The following is a 19,438-nucleotide window of genomic DNA, read 5'->3' as shown; positions in this document are numbered from 1 at the left end:
ACTGGTCCACCACTCTGACAGGAGGATGCCAGGGCTCACTGGTCCACTGCTCTAGCTGAAACCTCCAGCTTCAGGTTCAATAAAAGACCATGTCTCAAAAATTAACATGGAGCCCAGGGGAAGAAGACACTGGGCATCTAACTGTGGCCTCCACACTGTGCAGACAAACGTGTACACACATGTATACTTACATGTATCAACCACATAATTTTAAAAGATGGGTTTTTTTTTGCTTTCTTCCTAAGATTTAGTCTGCTTCTTCTGCCCCTTCCCCAGTTTATATTTTCTTACTTTTAAATGCTAGTAAAAGCATTTAATCCGTAATGTTTTTCTTTCTTTTATTTTGATTGGTTGATCTGGGTTGGGGTATTTGGAAAGAATGTAAAAAGAGTATAGCCCTGACCTTTTTTTCCCCTGTGGTGCTAATAGGTTGTGGTTTGTCATATTTTCTCTATGAAGTCTTCTTGTTTGCTGTCCTTTGCTTTGGTTATCGTCATCCTGACTTTCCTTGGACAAGTGTTTGTTTTTGTGCCTGTTTGTTTGTTTGGTTTTGGTTTTTTTGAGACAGGGTTTCTCTGTGTAACAGCCTTGGCTGTCCTGGAACCCGTTCTGTAGACCAGGCTGGCCTCTGCCTCCAGAGCTCTGGGATTAAAGTCGTGTGCCACCACCAGCAATTGTATCTTCATCCTCACAGGCTCAGGTTTTTATACTCTGCCGTCCAATCCTCTCCATTGACCCCAGGGCCTGCCTCACACTGGGCAAGCGCTCTACCTCTGAGCCACATCCCGGCTCGCTCACTGTTCTTAATTTCATTTCCTGATGTAGAAAGAGGAAACAGCAGGTGAGCTCCTACCTGAAGATCTTCTGTGAACCCAAGAAACAGTCAACCGTGAAGTCTGCTTTCTTCTCTTGATCCCCAGAACAAGTGTGAGTGTAGCACAGTTAATAAAAACCCAGAGATAGGGGCTGGAAAGATGGCTCAGTGGTTAAGAGCATTGCCTGCTCTTCCAAAGGTTCTGAGTTCAATTCCCAGCAACCACATGGTGGCTCACAACCATCTGTAATGAGGTCTGGTGCCCTCTTCTGGCCTGCAGACATACACACAGAGAATATTGTATACATAATAAATAAATAAATATTTAAAAAAAAACAACAACCCAGAGATAGAAAATGGGGTTCAACCTGAAGGTCAGAAAAGCAAAACAGCCAGCCACTGGCTCTTACCTCTACCTCAGTCCGAAATGGCGATCCTGCCTCCAGGAATCTCAGAATGAGACTGTGTCTGAGAGCTGTCTCCTTCTACCTTATATTCCTCTCTAGTGCTGGGATTAAAGGCGTGCACCAGCACTGCCCGGTTTCTATGGCAAACTAATATGGCTACTGGGTTTAAAGGGGTGTGTCACCCTTGCCTGTCTGTAAGGCTGGTCAGTGGGGCTGTTTTGCATTCTGAACTTCAGGAAAGATTTATCAAGATACAGATGAAATATCCCTACATGTGAGTGTTGATCCCTGTGCTCAGACACTCCTTTTTCTGTCCTTTTTCTGACCGTGGATATTAGTGTCTTCAATTCTAATACTTTTTAAATCTTTTTCTGTGTTGTTTTTCTATCGGGCATTCGCATGTGTCTTCTGCTGTGTTCCGGGCATGCCACAGTGTGACCTGCTGCTGTCAAGGCTGTCTCTTAGCTCGCCAGGTCACAGGATCCCTTAGCTGTAGATGACAGTCTCCTCTTGACAGTGGCATCCCCACAGTTCAACTGCTTGTGGTCCACTTTCTCTTTGGTCTTCCTCTCTGTTCCTGTTTGCAGAATCTCTCCTGCCAGCGCTTCTTGCTCGATTTTATTTCCACATGGACGACAATGAGCCTCCCTCCCAAGGCCTTGATGTGGAGTTTTGTGTTCTTTGTTCTCTCAGGTACTCCGCTTTTGTCTTCTGAGGTTTTCTCCCTCTTTCTAGGTGTTCCCCCTCCTATTGTTGGGACCTGATGTGCTTTCTGTTTTTGAGTGAGACTGTAATATTGGCAGCCAGCCATGACATGTGAAACCTACATATGTATGCCTGTGTTTACTTTCTTACTTGTCAATCTACACAAGTTGGATCCCTCTCCTTGAAAGAGCAGCAATCTCCGATTTCCACCACCCCCTCTCCCTCCCTCCCTCCTCTCTCCCTGTCTCCTTCCATCTCTATCTTTTTCCGCCTTGCTCTTTGCTCCCCACTGTGCTCCCCACTTCTCACTGACTGCAGGTAAATGTTCTCACCCCTGCCTCTCCCTCAGTGTCCTCTGGTTTGATGTTTTTCACTGGGTCTGTCTTTGATGGTCGCACCCTCAAGCTGGCATTTCGTCCTGACAACCCAGATGAGAAGCTCTGTTCTGGCTTTTGTTCGCTTTGCAAAGGGGTTGTTACTTTCCACGTCTTAGTCTTTCTAGAATGCCATCATTCCCTCCCATACAGATCTTTTAAATCCAGGCAGTTGTAGCTCCTAGAAATAAGAATTCAGATTGCCTAAGGTGCTTCCTGCTGCCTCTGTGTGTGAGTGACAGCTCGGCAGGGTAACCAGCCCGCAAGTTCTCTTAGGTTCCTCTCACCAGGTCCCATTGTCTCCATCAGCAGAGGAGGCAGAGAAATTTCCGGTTGGTTGACCGGCTGATTGACTGATTTGTGGGCTGGAAGTTCGACTTTCGGCTTAAAGTGTTTGTGAAACCTTAGGATGGTGGCTTCCTTCGACTATTGGGGCATCGGCGGGTGTGGCAGCTGCTAGCTGTGGTCCTTGAAGGATGGGCATGCTCCTCACACTGTCAGCCTAGGCCTCTGCAAGCCCAGTGCTTTCTTCCACCTCTCGGTCACTTCTTACACTCCTGTCCTGCCTGCTGCATCCTCTCTCTGGTTGTGTCTTCCAGATAATCTGGTTTTATTTCTGGCCTTTCGCTTTTTAGCAAGCGGTTCCTGGTTGGATGTTGCAATGGCTGTCAGCTGACACCATCGTGCCACGAGCTGACCTTTGCCACTCCCCAGACCTGAGGACAGTTAACCTCAGGAGACCTGATTTCCACCATTGCTGTCATGGTGGAACAAGGGGAGGGAGTAAGCCCCCCAAACCAGGTATCTCTGAGGCTCTGTGGATCTTGGCGCATGGCAGCTCTCCTGTGACCCCAGCTTACCTTCAGGATAGTTTTGAGTAACGGAGACTTCCCCTGAAGCTGGCAGCTTCTCTCTTTCAGTGGGAACAGTAGCTCCCCCGTTGTGTCTGGCATGTTCAAAGGCTGAAGGGAGACATTTGCAGAAACTGAGATGTCAGGCACCGTGTGGCCATGACCCCGTGTGGCATGGATATCCTCTGAAGAGTACGGCGAGGGTCTGGGTACCTGTGAGGGCTTTAGAGATGGATGCTTGGACTCAGCTCAGCTGCTAGACACATACCCAGTGGTGCTGGCCCCAGGGACTAAGCAGGACAGGGCCTTCTTTGCCCCCCTAGAGCCATGTCCTCTACTACCCAACCTTCGAAGAACCCATATACTTCCTTGGAATCTGACTCAACGGTGGGGGAGGACGGAGCCCATCACTCGTAACCAACTTCCAGCCCACCCCACCGAGCTGACCCAGCCTCCTGTCTGGATCAAGGTCAAGACAGGAAGTGAGAGGACACAGAGAAACCACAACTAATGCCCCTTCTTCTAGGGGCTTTAACCTCCCGTCCCTTCCTGTTTCTCTCTGAGACAATTCCCTCCCTGTCTTATGTCCCCAGATCTCAACCGGAGTCAAGGACAGTCTCTCTATCCAACTAGACACTGCAGGGACAGTGAGCACCCGTAGGTTTCTGCCTCGATATCTCAGTTGTCACTTTAGGCCCTGACAACTCTTGCTGCACGTCCTGTCCCACTGGGATAGCCCAGCTCCCCAGTTTATGTCCTTGGAGCAGAGCCCAAGCAAGTCCCTTCTTTATGTCCTTTGAACTGGTCTGGTATCTTACACACCTGACAATAGAAGTTTCTCACATCTGTGGCAGCTGGTGTAGTACCAGGCTCTATACCGAATCCTGGGACAAAATTGGTCTCACCTGCTGGCATGTCTCGGGAACTCAGTGAGTTAGCAAGAGGTGAAAGACAAGTAGCATAAAACCAGAGACATGGGGGAGGGGTACCCAGGAAGCAGAAACCCTCAGTGGAGGTTGTCAGTACAGGCCGCTGACAACCAGTAGCCTCTGAACCCATTTAAAGCTGCAAACACTGAGGCTTTGTAAATAGTAACTTGCTATCTCAACATCACATTGAGAGTGCACACTGTAGTAGAATGTCCTTCCAGAGCCTTCCCTTCCTTCCCCACTCAGGATTTCTCTAATCCCTCAAAGAGGTTGGGTTAGGACAGGAGGTGCAGAATTGGCCCAGGGGACAGAGAGTTGGTGGGCCTTGGGATGGGTTGTCCCGTGCATGGGGTACAGCAGGCAGGACAGTCCAGTGACACATTCAGGAAGCCCTGCAGATATCCACTGGCTGCAGGAAGATGTTGGCTTTCTTGGGAAGAAAGGGATGGGAAGAGCCAAGCTTTGGATGGCTGCCTGGAAGCAGGGATAGAGGGTAGACTGGAGGAGCCTGCCCCCTCCTCCCAGCCACCATTGCATGCTTCGTAAGGACAACAGCCCTGGATGGCAGCATCCAAATATAGCATCCCGGCTGTCACGCCTAATCCCAGGCTTGGACACATGCATGTCTCCAAGAGTGTGGGAGCTGTTGGGCCTCAAACCGGCCTGAGTACAGACCTTGCTCCCTACCCCCACTCAGCTGGACTCAAAGTCATCTTCGCTTATCTAGACAGAGGGTCCCCACGAGGGGCTCCCAGGAGCACTCACTGTGGTAGATGGCACCCGAGCCACAGGGAAGGCACATGTGCCCAGTCACAGGAATTCAGTAGTCAGCCGCTGTGCCCTGTGTCCTCAGCCCCCAGGACTGGACTCACTGGCATAGAATAGCCAGCCCCCTGTCCAGACCCTGCTGCCAGTTGCTGACAAAGAAGTCTGCGACTTTGCCTTGGACGCTAGCTGAATTTTAACACTGCTTCATCACACAGCCCCGAGAGCTGGTTCCTGACCAGGCCTGTTCTCTCAGAGGTGGCATTGTGCCCACCCTCCTGGTGGGGCCTCTCCATGGGGAGCAGGCTTGGCAGCTGTGGCCTGCATCTGTGCCCGAGCCAGCTGCACGTGGGGCCAGTGATGGATTTAGAAACTTTCTCTTCTGCCGAGCCTGGGTAGAGCCACCCAGACTCCTTCCTGGCCTGGAGCCTTAAGAGCGGGAATGGTGGGGGAAGAAGGAGAGTGGGGACAAGGTACCAGAACAGAAGAGGCTTCTCGGGGAACAGAGGAAGCAGCCGCACGGGTAGAAGAGGGTTCTGCACTGGCCCTCTACGATCTCTCTATAGGTCTTCTCAGCGAGTACCCTGGTTTATAGCAGGAACACATATACCTATAGTCCCATGGGTGGGTGAGGAGTGAGCTCGCTGTGATAGCAGGTACCATGGTTCTCTGCTCTCTGAAAGGCAAGCCTTAACCATATCGGGAATCTGATGTGTGAACAAGTGGCCATAAGAGTATAACAAACTGAACCCTCTCTCGAGTAAACCCCATTTCATATGCCTTTAGTTATCATGAGGTAGCCACCAGTCCCAAGTAGTGGAGGCTATGTGGCCTGGCCTGCCTGGGCCTCAGCAACCCTCCTGGTTCCTGGCATCCACCTTACTCCACATTCCTGTTGCCTTGGAGCCTGCACAGCCTCTCTGGTCCTTGCCTCCTAGACCTGGTTCTCTGCAGGCTGGACCTTGCTGAAGAAGCCTGGCAGGTCATCGAGGAGTAAGTGTTTGAGCTACAACTGCCCTGTGGCTAGAGGAGCCCCAGGCCTTGGCTCAGAGTGAATGTGTGATATTATTGTATACACTTCCCTCCCTACACAACCCACATCCCAGTATCCAGAGATGGGAGAGCAAAAGGCAGGATCTCTGGATTGTCGTAGCCCCCTTGGCTGGGCACTTCTCTTTATGGGGACAGTGTGGGCCCTCACAGACCCTGCTCAGTGGTGTCCCACTTAGCCCTGGGGTCATCCGCCCAGATGAGCATGCCGGAGTGGCGATTCCATTTCAGCTCAGCAGTCACAGATGACATCACTCGCAGAGGTGGAGGACAGCAAACTGTTAACTGAGCAAGCCCAAGGCCCTGTGGGGGAAGAGGGACACCCTTCCTCCAAACAATGTGACCCGCGGGCAGAGCTGGCAGACAGCAGAGATGGGTCAAATCCACTCCACTGAGGAACACCCGTGCCCATGATGTCTCCCACTTTCTCCCCGCCCTCACATCTTCCTTCCCCTGGGATCAAAGAGACATTCCCAGATCTGAATCTACCAAGTGCCGGCTGCATTTCCCACAGGTTGGTGAGTTGGGGACTCACCTCTGCAGACCAGGTGCTCACACAGAAATTCCAGACTTATCCTGGGCTCCTCTGCCCAGACCTGAAGGCCAGAATGGTGCCCTCTGGTGGGCACAGACACCATTCTTGTCACTGCTCTCAAGGGTTTGTGTGGGGGCACCCATGACCCAGCAGGGAGTCCTCTTGCGACTAAAACCCTCCCAGAGTTCCTCCATTCGCGCTTTGTCCCGTTTCTTGATTTCTCAAAAGAAGAGGTGCCCAACAGCGGTCAGCAAGTGCCACGTGCGCATGTGTGCGACTTCCTACTGTAGAGGCTCTGCACTACTCTAGTGCTGTTTGCTCGTCACTGGTCCCAGGGTCTTGGAACCTCACCCAAGCTGCCATGTTTTGTACAGTGCCCAAACAGGAAAATCCCTTGGACTGCCTGGGAAACGGCTTTGCTTCAATATCAGGAGTCTCTTTTATACAGCTCTGGAGAACGTCACCTTAAAGGATTCATTGGCCAGCCACACGGTTAGTGGAACACTCAAGCTGGCAAAAGCACGGGACCGCTTGATAGTCACTGGATAGCCCAACACAGGGAGGGATCACTTGTAGAGTGTCCGTGTCCTGCCTGCTCCTACTGCACATCCCAGTGGATCAGTCGCTCGATGAGAATCTCGGAAAGACGCACAGCCAGCACAGATCCCACCAGCCCAGCACATATTTCCCTAGCCTAGGAAAGTGTTGAAGCGCTTTAATCCAACAATTAGTGAGACTTCCTCATGCATCTGCCCAGTATCTAGGGAAAAGGGGCTCTGTTGTCTGCTGCCTCCTACAGCCCTGGGCAGCTCCCTGGCTTGTCTGAACACCACCAGTAGACTGGGTAGGCTGTGCTCTGCTGTGCTGGAGTGGAGAGCTGTGCAGACTGACTGCTCGGGTAACCCTGGCTGTTCACTCCATTCCTGACCATGCTGCACTGAGGACATCAGGACTTTCGGCAATTGGAGAAGCAGCCTCTGCCCACCGCAGAAAGTCCCTATGGCTATTTTTGGAATCTTGGGTAGACGCTCTGTCACCAAAGGCAGAAACCACCATCCAGACGGTACCTAGGCCTAAGTGCTTCAGAAAGATCAGCTTCTTCCTGACCCAAGGGATGGTTCCCGACCCCACGAGGAAGCAGGTGCTGGCTGAGGGAAAGGACCTCTTCATGCAGAGAGGAGGTCTCGGGAATAAGTGTTGGCTAGGGTGGCGTGCACAGCCAGGTAGGAAGACCATGAGTTTGACACCAGCCTGGACTACATAACAAGACTCTATCTCAGAGTAATAAGAAGAAATGGGTTTTATCAAAAGCTTCTTAGCATCAAATGTTATTTATCCCCCTTGACATGTTGAAATGATTTTATGATGCAGATGTAATGCTGAATGTTATATTCTGTATGTTCTGCACAGCTAGATGGGGTGTATGGGCACTTGGCGGGGGCCTTCTACACCCCTTTGTTCTTTCTTTCTTTCCTTTCTTCCTTCCTTCCTTCCTTCCTTTCTTCCTTCCTTCCTTTCTTTCTTGTCTTTTTGTCTATTTTTTGAGATGAGGTTTTATAATGTAGACCAGACAGGCTTCAAACTTACAGAGATCCACTTGTCCTCCGCCTGGAATGCTGGGATTAAAGGTGTGTTCCACCATGCCCAGCACACTGTACATTATTTCCATAGTAATCTGGTACTTTCTCTAGTTGACTTGCTGGTTTTATAGTCAATGTTTTCTGCTCTTCTCGCCCCCCCCCCCCGCTTAGATGGGACCCTTCAGAATCATGCTTGTTTGGTTATAGGCTTTCTGTTTTGTTTTGTTTTTCTAGACAGTTTCTCTGTGTAGCCCCAGCTGTCTGGGAACTTGCTGTGTAAACTAGACTGGTCTCGAACTCAGAGATTCACCTGTCCCTGTCTCCCCAGTGCTGGGACTAAAGGCGTGAGACACCATGCCCAGCTATTGTAGCTATTTTAAAAAATCAGCTTTTAAATTTTCTTATCCAGGTTATTGTTTTTAATGCATCAGTAAGTTAGATTTAAACGGTCATTAACATACTTTTTGTTTTTTTTATTTTTCTTTCTTTTTTCTTTCTTTCTTTGGTTTTCAAGACAGGGTTTCTCTGTATAACAGCCCTGACTATCCTGGAACTTGCTCTGCAGCCCACACTGGCCTCGAACTCACAGAGATCTGCCAGGGGCTTTCCCCCGCTGAGCCATCTCACGGACCCTTTTTAAATGTTTTGAAGAGTCACTTGGTAATTTCCTTTGGTACAAGGTCTCCATATATGAACTCACTAGGTAGCCAAGGCTGGCCTCCAATTCCCTGTGACCCTTCTGCCTCAGCTTTCTGAGTACTAGGTTACAAGGGCAGACAGGGGTGGTCAGTGTCACTACTCCTGGCTTTGTGTTTAATTTTGTACTCATATCGCAATAATAATTTTTCTCAGAGTTCATTTTGGAGCTGATTTCATTAACTTTTACATGCACGAAATATTTTTGTATTTCCATAGCTGCCTGTAATGAATGTTTTAACTCTTGGGTGACCCTCAAACTTGGGTGACCCTCAAACTACTTGGTACCTCTCATTTCTAGAGACTGCATTCTTTAAAATTAACCTTTTCTTGGTAGCGTTTTAGGTTTTTGTTTGTATTTTTTGTGGGTTTATTGTTTGGTTGGTTGGTTTTTGGTTTTTGAGACTGGGTTTCATTATGTAATAGCCCTAGCTGTCCTGTCCTGGGACTTGCTATGTAGACTAGGCTGGTCTTGCACTCACAGAGATCCGCCTGCCTCTACCTCCCTCGTGCTGGGACTAAAGGCTTGCACCACCAAGCCCACCAACATTTTAGTTTTTAATATTGGATCCAAGGAATATTGTCCTATGACTTTTACTTTGGGAATTTGTTGACTTTTTCTCTGCTGCCTAATATGGATCTTGGAGCTTCTGACAAGGTTGTTGATGATTTTGTATTCACTTCGCACTACTTTTGAGCTAAGCTGTGGAGGCATGCTAAGGCCCCTCTTCTGTGAAGATGGGAAGATGTACATATGTCTGTCAGAACCCCAGCCTCCAGCTCCCAACACACACACACACACACACACACACACGCACGCACGCACGCACGCACGCATACACTGGCATTTGCAGGCCCTGGTGTTGTAGATGCCCCTTTGCCTGGGTCTGCTCTGCTGCCATCGCTGCCCTGCAGCAGCCCCCACGCCTGCTTTCCTACCCGCCTGGCCCCTCTGCTTTTGTTCTCCTCTGCTTGTAAGGTGATTGTTCTGAACAGGTTAAGTAAGAGTAGAGTTTTGCTGGCTCGGTCACAACAGTGAGGAAAGCAGAGCTGAGAGGTCTAAAGTGAATCAGAGCCCAGTTGAAAGTGAGGGTCATAGTCGTCGGTTGTGGCCACCCAGGACCCAGATGCCTTAGCTTGGGAGGCAAGGGCACTGGGAAGGAACTCCTGTTTGAGGGTGTCTAGGGACAGGAGTTCTATGGAGAGGGGGCCTAAACAGTTCATCCCTTACCTACAGTGCCCTCCCCTGCCTCATCCCAGACAATCCTAGTCCCCACAATGCCCAGGAGGCCACTGAGTCCTCCTGTTTCGGGGAAGCAGGAAGGAGGCTGTCCCATGCGGTATGCCACCGCCCACCTCCTGCTGTCCCAGAAATGAGGCACTGGCTAGAAATGCAGTGGCCTCTGATGCAGTTTCCTCCTAAAATAAACTTCTGGGGAACCATGAGAATAGTGCATACTAACTGCAGACAACCATAACCTACTGCCTCTTCGTTAGGAGGAACCCTAGAAGGGACACTCTACCAGGACTTCAGACTTTAGGGCTGCCACATGGACCGATCCACTTCCTTTGTTCAGCATCTTCATGTAAAGTTGTACCCCATAGCACCCCTGAATTCCTCCTGAAAAGTTGTCTTCATACTAAGGGACCCTCCAAGCGCCTTTACAGTGTGCCGGTTTCTGCTTTTCATGATCCTGACCTCAGTTGTACACCCGCTCTTACTGCCTTTGTCCACATCTCGTACATTTTGTTTTATTTTGAGATAGATTCTCATGTAGTCCACACTGGCCTCAAACTCACTACGTACCCAAGGGTGACCTTGAACTCCTGATCTTCCTGCCTGTGCTTCCCAAGCTCTGGATTACAGGCAGGCACTGTGAGGATTAATGTACGCAGTACTTGAGATGGAAGCCATGCTATTTGACATGATTTTAAGGTAAGCTATTCCTATGTAGTGTAGGCTGGCTTGAAATTTGTGATCCCCCTTTCCTGGTCACTTGAGTGTTGAAATTACAGGTGTCACTCCACACCTAGTTTCCTTTGTTTCTGCTTAAGTGAGGCTGAGTGCTTCTAAAATGCTTATTAATCATTTCTACTTATAGAAGAAATATGTAGCCATCCAGCCATGGGACTCCCTGCCTGCATGTTTGCAGACTCCCAGCCCCTCAACCCATGACAGCTGGCATCTTGCCAGGCTCTTGAGGCTAGCCCCAAGTGGGTCAGCTGGGGGTGGGAAGCGTAGCACACTGCCCCAACAATGTCAGAAGCTGCCAGAGCCTCCAGGCTGTGACTGTCCTGGGGGAGAGCAGCAGAGGCTGGTGCCAAGACCGGGAACCAAGTCCCAAGGGTTTCTCCTTGGAGTTTCTGAGGAGTTAGAGACTCTGTGTCGCGCAGCTTTGTCAAGAGTTTATAGGACACGAAGCAGACACAGTGAGCCCTTAACCTCTAGTAGTTGCCAAGGAAGAAGCAAAGAGAAAACCTGTGGCTACGGGGGACCCATTCTCTCAGGCCCTTTACCTCATACAATTGGATCTGTCCAGTCACCGGTGCAGGGGCCTGTTCTTCATTTTAAGATGAGGCTATCAGCCGGGCGGTGGTGGTGCACGCCTTTAATCCCAGCACTCGGGAGGCAGAGACAGGCGGATCTCTGTGAGTTCGAGACCAGCCGGGCGGTGGTGGTGCACGCCTTTAATCCCAGCACTCGGGAGGCAGAGACAGGCGGATCTCTGTGAGTTCGAGACCAGCCTGGTCTACAAGAGCTAGTTCCAGGACAGGCTCCAAAACCACAGAGAAACCCTGTCTCGAAAAACCAAAAAAAAAAAAGATGAGGCTATCAACGCATGCACATCTAAGATGAAGTCTTTAGGGTTGCTAAGAGGTGAAGCTGGCATGCAAACCCGGGTGGTAGGTGGCAGGACACAGGCTCAGATACTTGCTGTTAAGGGCAGTTGGGGTCAGAAGGGGAACAGCTGCAACGTTAAGATGGCCCCAGACGAGCAGACTCTCCTTGTGCATCTCTGGTCAGCGAGTCAGAAGTCATGAACCACGGGACCCAAAGTCATGGCTTGAGACCCAGAGGTTTGGAAAACTCCCACTGTCGTGCTCAGGAACATTCCAAGCAAAGTTTGCTTAGGGGCCCAGAATAGCGAGTCCTAGCCAAAAAAGGATAATTATTCGGTTATATGAGAGCTGAAAATTAGGGCGTTAGAGCCAGAGCACGCTTCGGGACTATTTTGAGTCCTCTAGCTATCTCTGTGTATTTTTCAGCGGAGGCACGCCTGCCCTCCAAGGGGAATTCTTTTATCTCGTCTCACTGATAGAACACGCACAATAGTTACTGAAAGCCTCAGCTGTCACTTCTGCATAAACAAATGAGATGCAGCAGGCAGCCATCCCCACATCACAGATATTTTTAGACGTAGGTGGCTTCAATCTAGAAGGCTAAGGTATCAGGGAGAGAGTCCAGGTCCCAGAATAGCAGGGCCACACACTCAGCCACATGCAGCCTTGGTGTAGAGTCTGTGGTAACTCGGCTTCCAGAAACAGGGACTCCTAACTGTTTTGGTCAGCTGAGGAAGAGAAGGCACCTCCTGCCAGGGACATCCCCAGGCTACAAAGGACCTTGTTCTGGGCGATTTGTCACCAAAACTATGTCTGGGTGAACAAGGACAGTCTACATCACTGCCCAGTTGACCAACGTCAGCTCCAAATGTGGCCTTTGACTTCAAACGGACAAAGTTAAACTTGCTGTATTTGGAGTTTTTCGTGATGAGATCCAGGCTGCCCCCAACTTCCTACAGCTTTTCCCACTCCTGTTCTCTGACCATGAGTCTTTTGCTTGCTTGGAAAAACCACATACCCTAGGGCAAGTGTTCATAGGGATAGGCCACTCCCTCCTTCCCCATCTCTCATTCTTGTGGCCTCTGATGTGAGCTGCGAGATGCCCTGGGCAGGGTGGGTCGTAACACAGAGGCAAGGCACCTGGAGGAGTCACACACTGGCCTAGCAATTTACAGGCCACATGACAAGCCAGGATTTGACAAATCCCCCACTTTGGTCAACAAAACCTCTTAGATGCCCAAAGGCTCTCCTTAGGACTGATTTATGACTTTTGCTCCATTTAGACACTTTCTAGATTCAAGTAAGAAATCTATTTTTTTTTGCCACCATTTTTGGGCTTTTCACTTTTTTGTATGGATCTACCTTCTCCCTTGGTTTATCTTTTGGCCAAAAAATTTTCTTTAACCTTCCTTGAGGTGCACACAGATCTGCGAACTCTGTTGGCTGCTTTTGTTGTTTTAAAAATAAATCCTTCTTTTATCCCGATATTTGAAGGATGTATTTGTTGGATGGTGGGTGGCTTCTGGGCTGTCAGCAGTGTGACTTACTCAGCACAGGGGGTCTCTGACTAGCCTGTCCCTGGAGGGAAGTCAGCGTTCATTACTATAGGCATTTCTAGTCCTCTGTGTGTGTTTATGCCTGAGACTCTTTTTTCAGGCTTTGATGCGTGTTTGATAGTCTCTGAGTATTTGCTGGTTGTTGCTGTGGAATAATCTTTTGTGCATTGTGAAAATGTGTTGCTCTCATTGTTAATAAAAAGCTGATTGGCCAATGGCTAAGCAGGATTTTCGGGGCAGAGAGAATGCTGGGAAGAAGAAGGGCAGAGTCTGGGGAGTCTCAAACCAGGGAAGGAAGAAGCTACATGGGAAGTTCATAGATGAGTTAAACGAGCCTTTGGGGCAACACATAGATTAATAGAAATGGGTTAATTTAAGTTGTAAGAGCTAGCTGGTGACAAGCCTAAGCTATTGGTCAAGCATTTATAATTGACATTAAGTCTCTGAGTGGTTATTTGGGAAGTGGCTGGTGGAACGGAGCTGATCCTGGTCCCAAGGAAAAACTTTGCCTACAGGTTGCTGCTTTGTTTTGAGTCCAGCTTGGGACTCTCTGGCCTTGAGGTTTTTTTTTTGTTGTTGTTGTTTTTTTTGTTTTTTTTTTTTTAACGTCTCTCATTCATTTGGGACAGTCCTCCAGCCATTATCTTAACAACTCTCTCCTCTGTGCACTCCCCTTCCGCCTCTAGGACTGACTGGCAAGCTGCAGCTGACATCACACATGGCGGTATGAGGTGCCCACAGCTCTTGGCTCCCTCTGCAATGCCCTCCCTTCTTTTTCCTCTTTGCATTTCAGTTTGTGTAATTTCTCCCCTCCTGTCCTCCCTCTCACCAACGCCTCCTCCAGCCACATTGTCTGAGGCTGAGCAGCAAAGAATGGTCTTTTAAAAATTAGTTTAACTCATTGTATCTTACGCATGACTGTTTTTCCCTGCGTGTATGAATGTACATCATATGTATGGCTGGGGTCTAGTAAATGATGGTTGTGAACCGGATGCGGTGCTGGGAATCAGATTCCAGTCCTCTGAAAGAGCAGCAAGTGTTCAGAAGTATAATCTTTGACGCTTTCTAATCCCAGCAATCTTCCTTGCCACAGCTTCTTCCTCCTCCTCCCCTTCCTCTTCCTGTTCCTCCCTCCACCCCATTTTGAGACAGGATTTCACTATGTATTTATTCTAGGCTGGCCTGGGGTTCACAATTCTCCTTCCTCTGCCTCCCAAGTGCTGGATTGACGAGTCTACGCACCACACCTAGAACCTTTAGACTTTCTAGGTTTCCAGCTCTGCAGGAGTCTCTCATTGGTTTATATAGAATCCCTTCCTTTCTTGCTAGACCCTTTATTGTGCTGGCCATTGTAAACCGCTTGCTTTGCCTTCCCGTGATGAAACTCTGAGGTAGGCTACTTAGTTCATAGCTTTGGAGGCTCTGGCAAGGGCCCTGTGGCAAACGGCAATGGTAGGGTTCAGAAGCAAGTGCAGCCGTTGCCAGACAGAAAGTCAGAAGGCTGGTGGTGTAGGCTCAGGCTCTTGCAGCCACCCTCTCATGAGACCGTCCTAATCCCTGACCTGAGGAGATCCCACAAGGTCCCACCTCCCGGTTAGGACCAGCTCCAAATAGCACTATACCACAGCACTCTGATCATCAATCTAGGTCATCTCTCCTTCTGTTCTTGCTATTAAACGCAAAAGGCTTTACAGTTGTCAGTTGACTACTGAGAGTTCATGCGTGGTAGAAGCTGAGGGAAGAATTTGTATATGGAAAGAGGCAAAGCCCCCTCTGGCAGTCTGCTAGGTGGCATTCCTGTCTTTCTGTCAAGAGTTGAGCCAGGTCAAGGATTTCTTGTTGCTGTGGTCACCTTGGGTGCCTCATAGGTTTTAGATCCCCCAGCAGATGGGCTGTCATTGCTGTGTTCAGGGAAGGATTCGAGCACTGAAGGACAGTCCCCAGCATGGTCCTCAGCCTCCAATTGTTCCCTATTGTCCCATGGTGCTTTTCCTTAGGAGATACCATGCAAACATTGTCCCATAACACCATTCCTTAGGAGATACTATACAAGCATCTACTCACCCCAGATGGGAAGCCAACAACAGACTAAAGTAAGTAAGGCTAGCTCCAAAGTCCAACTTGGTGGGGGTAAAAGTTTATACAGGCTACATAGAAGACTGCAGGTGAAAGGCTACTTCAGGAGCAGGGATGACTAAAGCAGCTGCGTTACCAAGAGCCCACCTCAGCATAGGTGATGGCTTATGAAGACTAGAGCCTTGGAGGTCTCTGCATGACTCAGAGGCAGCTCCACAGCTCAGAGAGTGTCTTCTAGGGAGTTTGGCTGATCTGAGCCTGGTCAAGTCTCCTCAGCAGGCATTATAGCTTATATAAGCTTGGGGAAAGAGGGACCTAATTCACCTGATCAGTTTCAGAAACTTCCTGCCCCCCCCCGCCTTTTTTTTGAGACAGGGTCTTACTTTATGGTTGTCCCTGGCTGGCTTCAAAACTTGCCTTGGTCACCAAGCTGGCCTTGAACTCACAGAGATCTACCTGCCTGTGGAAAACTTTTTTGCATTCTTTTTTAAGATTGTATTTATTTTAGATGTATGGGTGTTTTGCCTTCATGTATGTCAGTGTACCACGTGCATGCGGTGCCCTGAAGGTCAGAAGAGGACACCAGATCTGCTGGAACTAGGGTTACAAACGGTTGTGAGCCACCGCTTGGGGGCTGAGAAGCAAACCTGGGTGTCCCCCCTCGTAAGAGCAACAGGTGCTCTGAACTACTGAGCTATCACTACTGACCCATCATCTCTCCCGCCCTGAACTTCCTGTGTCTCAAAGAGCTTCTAGCTTTAGAGGAAATTGCTACACAACACCTGGCTGCCTGTGTCACCCTGTGAAGCTCACCAGCTGTTTACAGAACAGATCCCTGCTGCCAGAGTCACCAGGGAATGGGAGAGGCCTCTGTCATCGTCAGCCATGGTTTGGATGAGCCTGTGCCCTCAGCCACAGCCTCTACAACAGCTGTGCTCTGCCTGGTGATCTGGGACCAGGAGATGAAGTGGGGTGGAAGGCTCTACAGAGCCTCCTGACCACCTCCATTGTAGAGAAAACCTCTGCTGGACATCCTGCAGGGTGCTAGGCCCACAACAGGAGGGCAATGGCTGCTGCTGCCCCAGGATGACATGGAAAATGTGTGCTGTCCTGCGCCTGTTTCCCACCCTCCCATTCTTATCACCGGCATCCCGTGGAGCCTTTCTCATGGGAAACTGGCAAGGCAGCAGTCATGCCAGAGTGCCAGGCCCCTGCAGTTCTACACAAGCTCCAGCTTGGGTGCCGCTGTCAGCTTGCTACATGGAGCAAGCCCCCACTTTCTCTGGGTAGTCTTTTCTTCCTCCACTTGGCCACAGTTCTGAGCTCATTCATGAAACTCAGGTGACTTGGAGCTCTACAGCCCAGCTCTGGTGGATCCCAGCAAGCGTGAGGTTTTGTAGTTGTTCAGTGAGAACTGTGACACTTGCACACCCTAACCAGCACTGGGTCTCTCTCATGTGAGTGTGTGTGTGTGTGTTTCTGTGTTTGGTATATGCATGTGCACACATGTACGTACAGTATACTTGCCTGTATGCACATGTGGAGGCAAAAGATCAATACCAAGTGCTTTCCTCTTTTTCCACTTCATTTTTTTGAGACAAGATCTCTCACTGAACCAGTGTCAGCTACACCGGCTGGCCCACTGGGCCCCCAGGGAGCTGCTTGGCTGCACCCTGACACACACCTGCAGTGCTAGCTTACAGGCACATACTGCTGCTTTTACATGAGTGCCCGGGATCCGAACCCATGCCCTCGTGCTTTCACAGCAGGACTTTACCTACTGAGCCACCTCCCCAGCTCCAGCCCTCCTTATTTTCCTTTCCACCCTCATATTGAGAATGGCTGAGGTCCTTCTCTGCCAGTGACCCAGGCCCCTGATTCCCAGTCTGGTGATGCCATTTCAAGTTTGCGCACGTTTGCAGAAACGTGTCTCATCCATGTTGGCGCCGCAGGTCTGCCCAGGCATGTGTGCCCCATGAGAGGCAACTCACACAAGACTCATTCCTGCCTCTGGCCTCAGGTCGCATGCTCAGCCACATGTGCCCATGTTGCGGGTAGTTCTCGGGCCTGCTTGCTCTGCGCCGTTTCCCTAAATATGCACATCTGAGATTTAATGACAACCCTGATAGGCACCTGTGCCATCCTGCCAGTCACGGCACCTGCACTGCGGATGCGCAGAAGCAGAGGGAGCTTGCTCCCCTGAGAGGAGTTTGGGAACACCCACAGGGCTGGATCTCATTAAGAACCAATGCTAGCCTTGTGGTTTGTGGACCACTGTGGTTTCCAAACCCCACAGCGAGTTGGACCCAGACAAGGGAAGTTGAGCACTCAGCCATATCTAGGCCCTGTAGCCAGATGGCTACAGAGGGTCAGCCTGTAGCACTTACACCCTTACCCTCCAACATGCAAGTTCTTATCCTCCTATACAGCTCCAGTTCTTCTTCTGCAAGGTCTTGAGTCTCAGAATACCCCAGAGCAAATGAGGCCACTTGCGGAAACTGCCGGCCCCATGGATGGCACACATGAGCACCCAGGGGATGATGGCAACTGCAGCCATTGCCATGGGCATGTTTACAAAGAGCCAATAAGGCCATTAGTTCCGTAAGACAGCCACTGACCCCAGGCCCTCATAAAGGCCTTCCTTCTTAGGACATCTAACCAGAAGAGGTGGTGGGGGATGTAAGTTGGGGAGGCAGATGGAGCCCATTCCTTTTTCCTCCACTTCAAGAAAATATTTGATCCCACGTTCTAGCCTGGAAGGTGACTCGGGAGAGCTCCAAGGGCAGGATTCACTTGGGAATGATTCTTTCTGCTTCATTTAATAAGAGTCCATGACCACAAGCTGTTCAGAACCAACCATCACTGACTCTCCCAAGGGAGCCTTGCCTCCCTCTACCAGGGTGACAAGGCGTCCTAAGACACCCAGAGGGGCTTAGAATGAGCTGGCTTATTGTGGGCTTTGGGGCTCCAGCATCTCTGGCAGAAGTAAATCCCATGGCCTCCTTCAAACCCCGGCAGCCACATTGTCATCCTCCGGCATCCAGAGGACTTTGCCTAAGCCGGAAGTTCTCCTTCAGATCCTTGTCCGCACCCTCTTCTTCCCTATTGATGGCCCACTGTCATTGAGTCAGCTTAGTGGGGACATTTGATAGGCTCACAATAGGAGCGAGAATGGGCAGGAGGCCTGTCAGCTTCGTCCTCAGTCTCTTGGCCTAAGGTTATAGCAGGCACTTGGGAACTCACTCTCTGATAGCTGGGCTAAGAGCCTACTGGCAAACACACCTGGGCCTGGCCATGAACTATCTAGAGCCCTTACCTGCTGGACCCAGGGCTTTGGGAGGAGAGGAAGGACTACTTTGCCACTGGCCGGGTCCCTGACAGCCTCTTTTTTTTTTGTAACCCACAGGAGCTATTGGGAGCTCACTCACTGCACCAAGTATGTGGCACACAGTACTGGCTGTTTCTGGCCTAACCCGGAAGTGGACAAATTCTTCATCACGATCCACCATCTCTACTTCAGCCAATGCCCCGTCTCGGGCAGAGCACTTCAGGACCCTCCCAACAGCGTCCTCTGCCCCTTCATTATGCTTCCCATCACAGTCACGCTGCTCATGACTGCTCTGGTGGTCTGGAGGAGCAAGCATACAGAGGGCATCGTGTAGGCATCCCCGGCGATGGGGAGTTGGGCATCATGGGCCTGGCCCAGCAACAGCATCAGGGGCTGGTAGCGAGGCAGGCCCCACAGTGCATCCTGCTCTAACCTAGTTAGCACAGGACTTCCAAGCGGCTCTGCACTAAGCTAAACATGCTCTAACTGGGGGCCCCTAGCAAGGGAGCGGGGGGCATGCTTCTCCTTACCTCTGAAAGAGTTCTAAGTGCCAAATCTCTGGTATACTCATCACTATGGCGGACTTTCTGACCTCCAAGCAAGACGGCATAGATGTGATTGTGGATGCATAGTTTGTGATTAAAAGAGTATTCTTAAACTTTGGGACGTGTTCTAAATTTTGGGCAGAAACCACCTATACAGAGAGGCAAAGAGTGGGAGAAAAAAAATCGAGCCACCTCTGAAGATCTGTCTTTGGCTGATGGGGGTTTATCTCGGGGCCTCTGACCAGATGATACTCAAAGGTCCCCTGTGCTTGCTCAGGGGTTCCCAAGCGATTCTGATGTCTTTGTCCTCACTACACAGTCCCTGTTTTCTATTTTACCTTTTTTTTTTTCCAAGACAGGATTTCTCTGTGTTCTAGTCATCCTGA

At 50.1% G+C, this 19,438-nt stretch overlaps 1 protein-coding gene across 1 annotated transcript in view; it reads left to right on the top strand.

The window, feature by feature from the left end:
* The window catches only part of Ramp1 (receptor activity modifying protein 1), a 48,453-nt gene extending 29,283 nt beyond the window's left edge, over positions 1 to 19,170 (top strand). Inside the window, exon 3 of the mRNA XM_005361693.2 lies at positions 18,586 to 19,170. Within this exon, the coding sequence (XP_005361750.1) occupies positions 18,586 to 18,841 (256 nt within the window). The 3' untranslated portion in view covers positions 18,842 to 19,170. The remainder of the gene's footprint in view (positions 1 to 18,585) is intronic.
* Positions 19,171 to 19,438: the final 268 nt, after the last annotated feature.

Source organism: Microtus ochrogaster, linkage group LG4 (assembly GCF_000317375.1).
Source record: "Microtus ochrogaster isolate Prairie Vole_2 linkage group LG4, MicOch1.0, whole genome shotgun sequence".
Lineage (NCBI taxonomy): Eukaryota > Metazoa > Chordata > Mammalia > Rodentia > Cricetidae > Microtus > Microtus ochrogaster.
The sequence above is the reverse complement of the archived record's forward strand: the minus strand, read 5'-3'. Positions and strand labels throughout refer to the sequence as shown.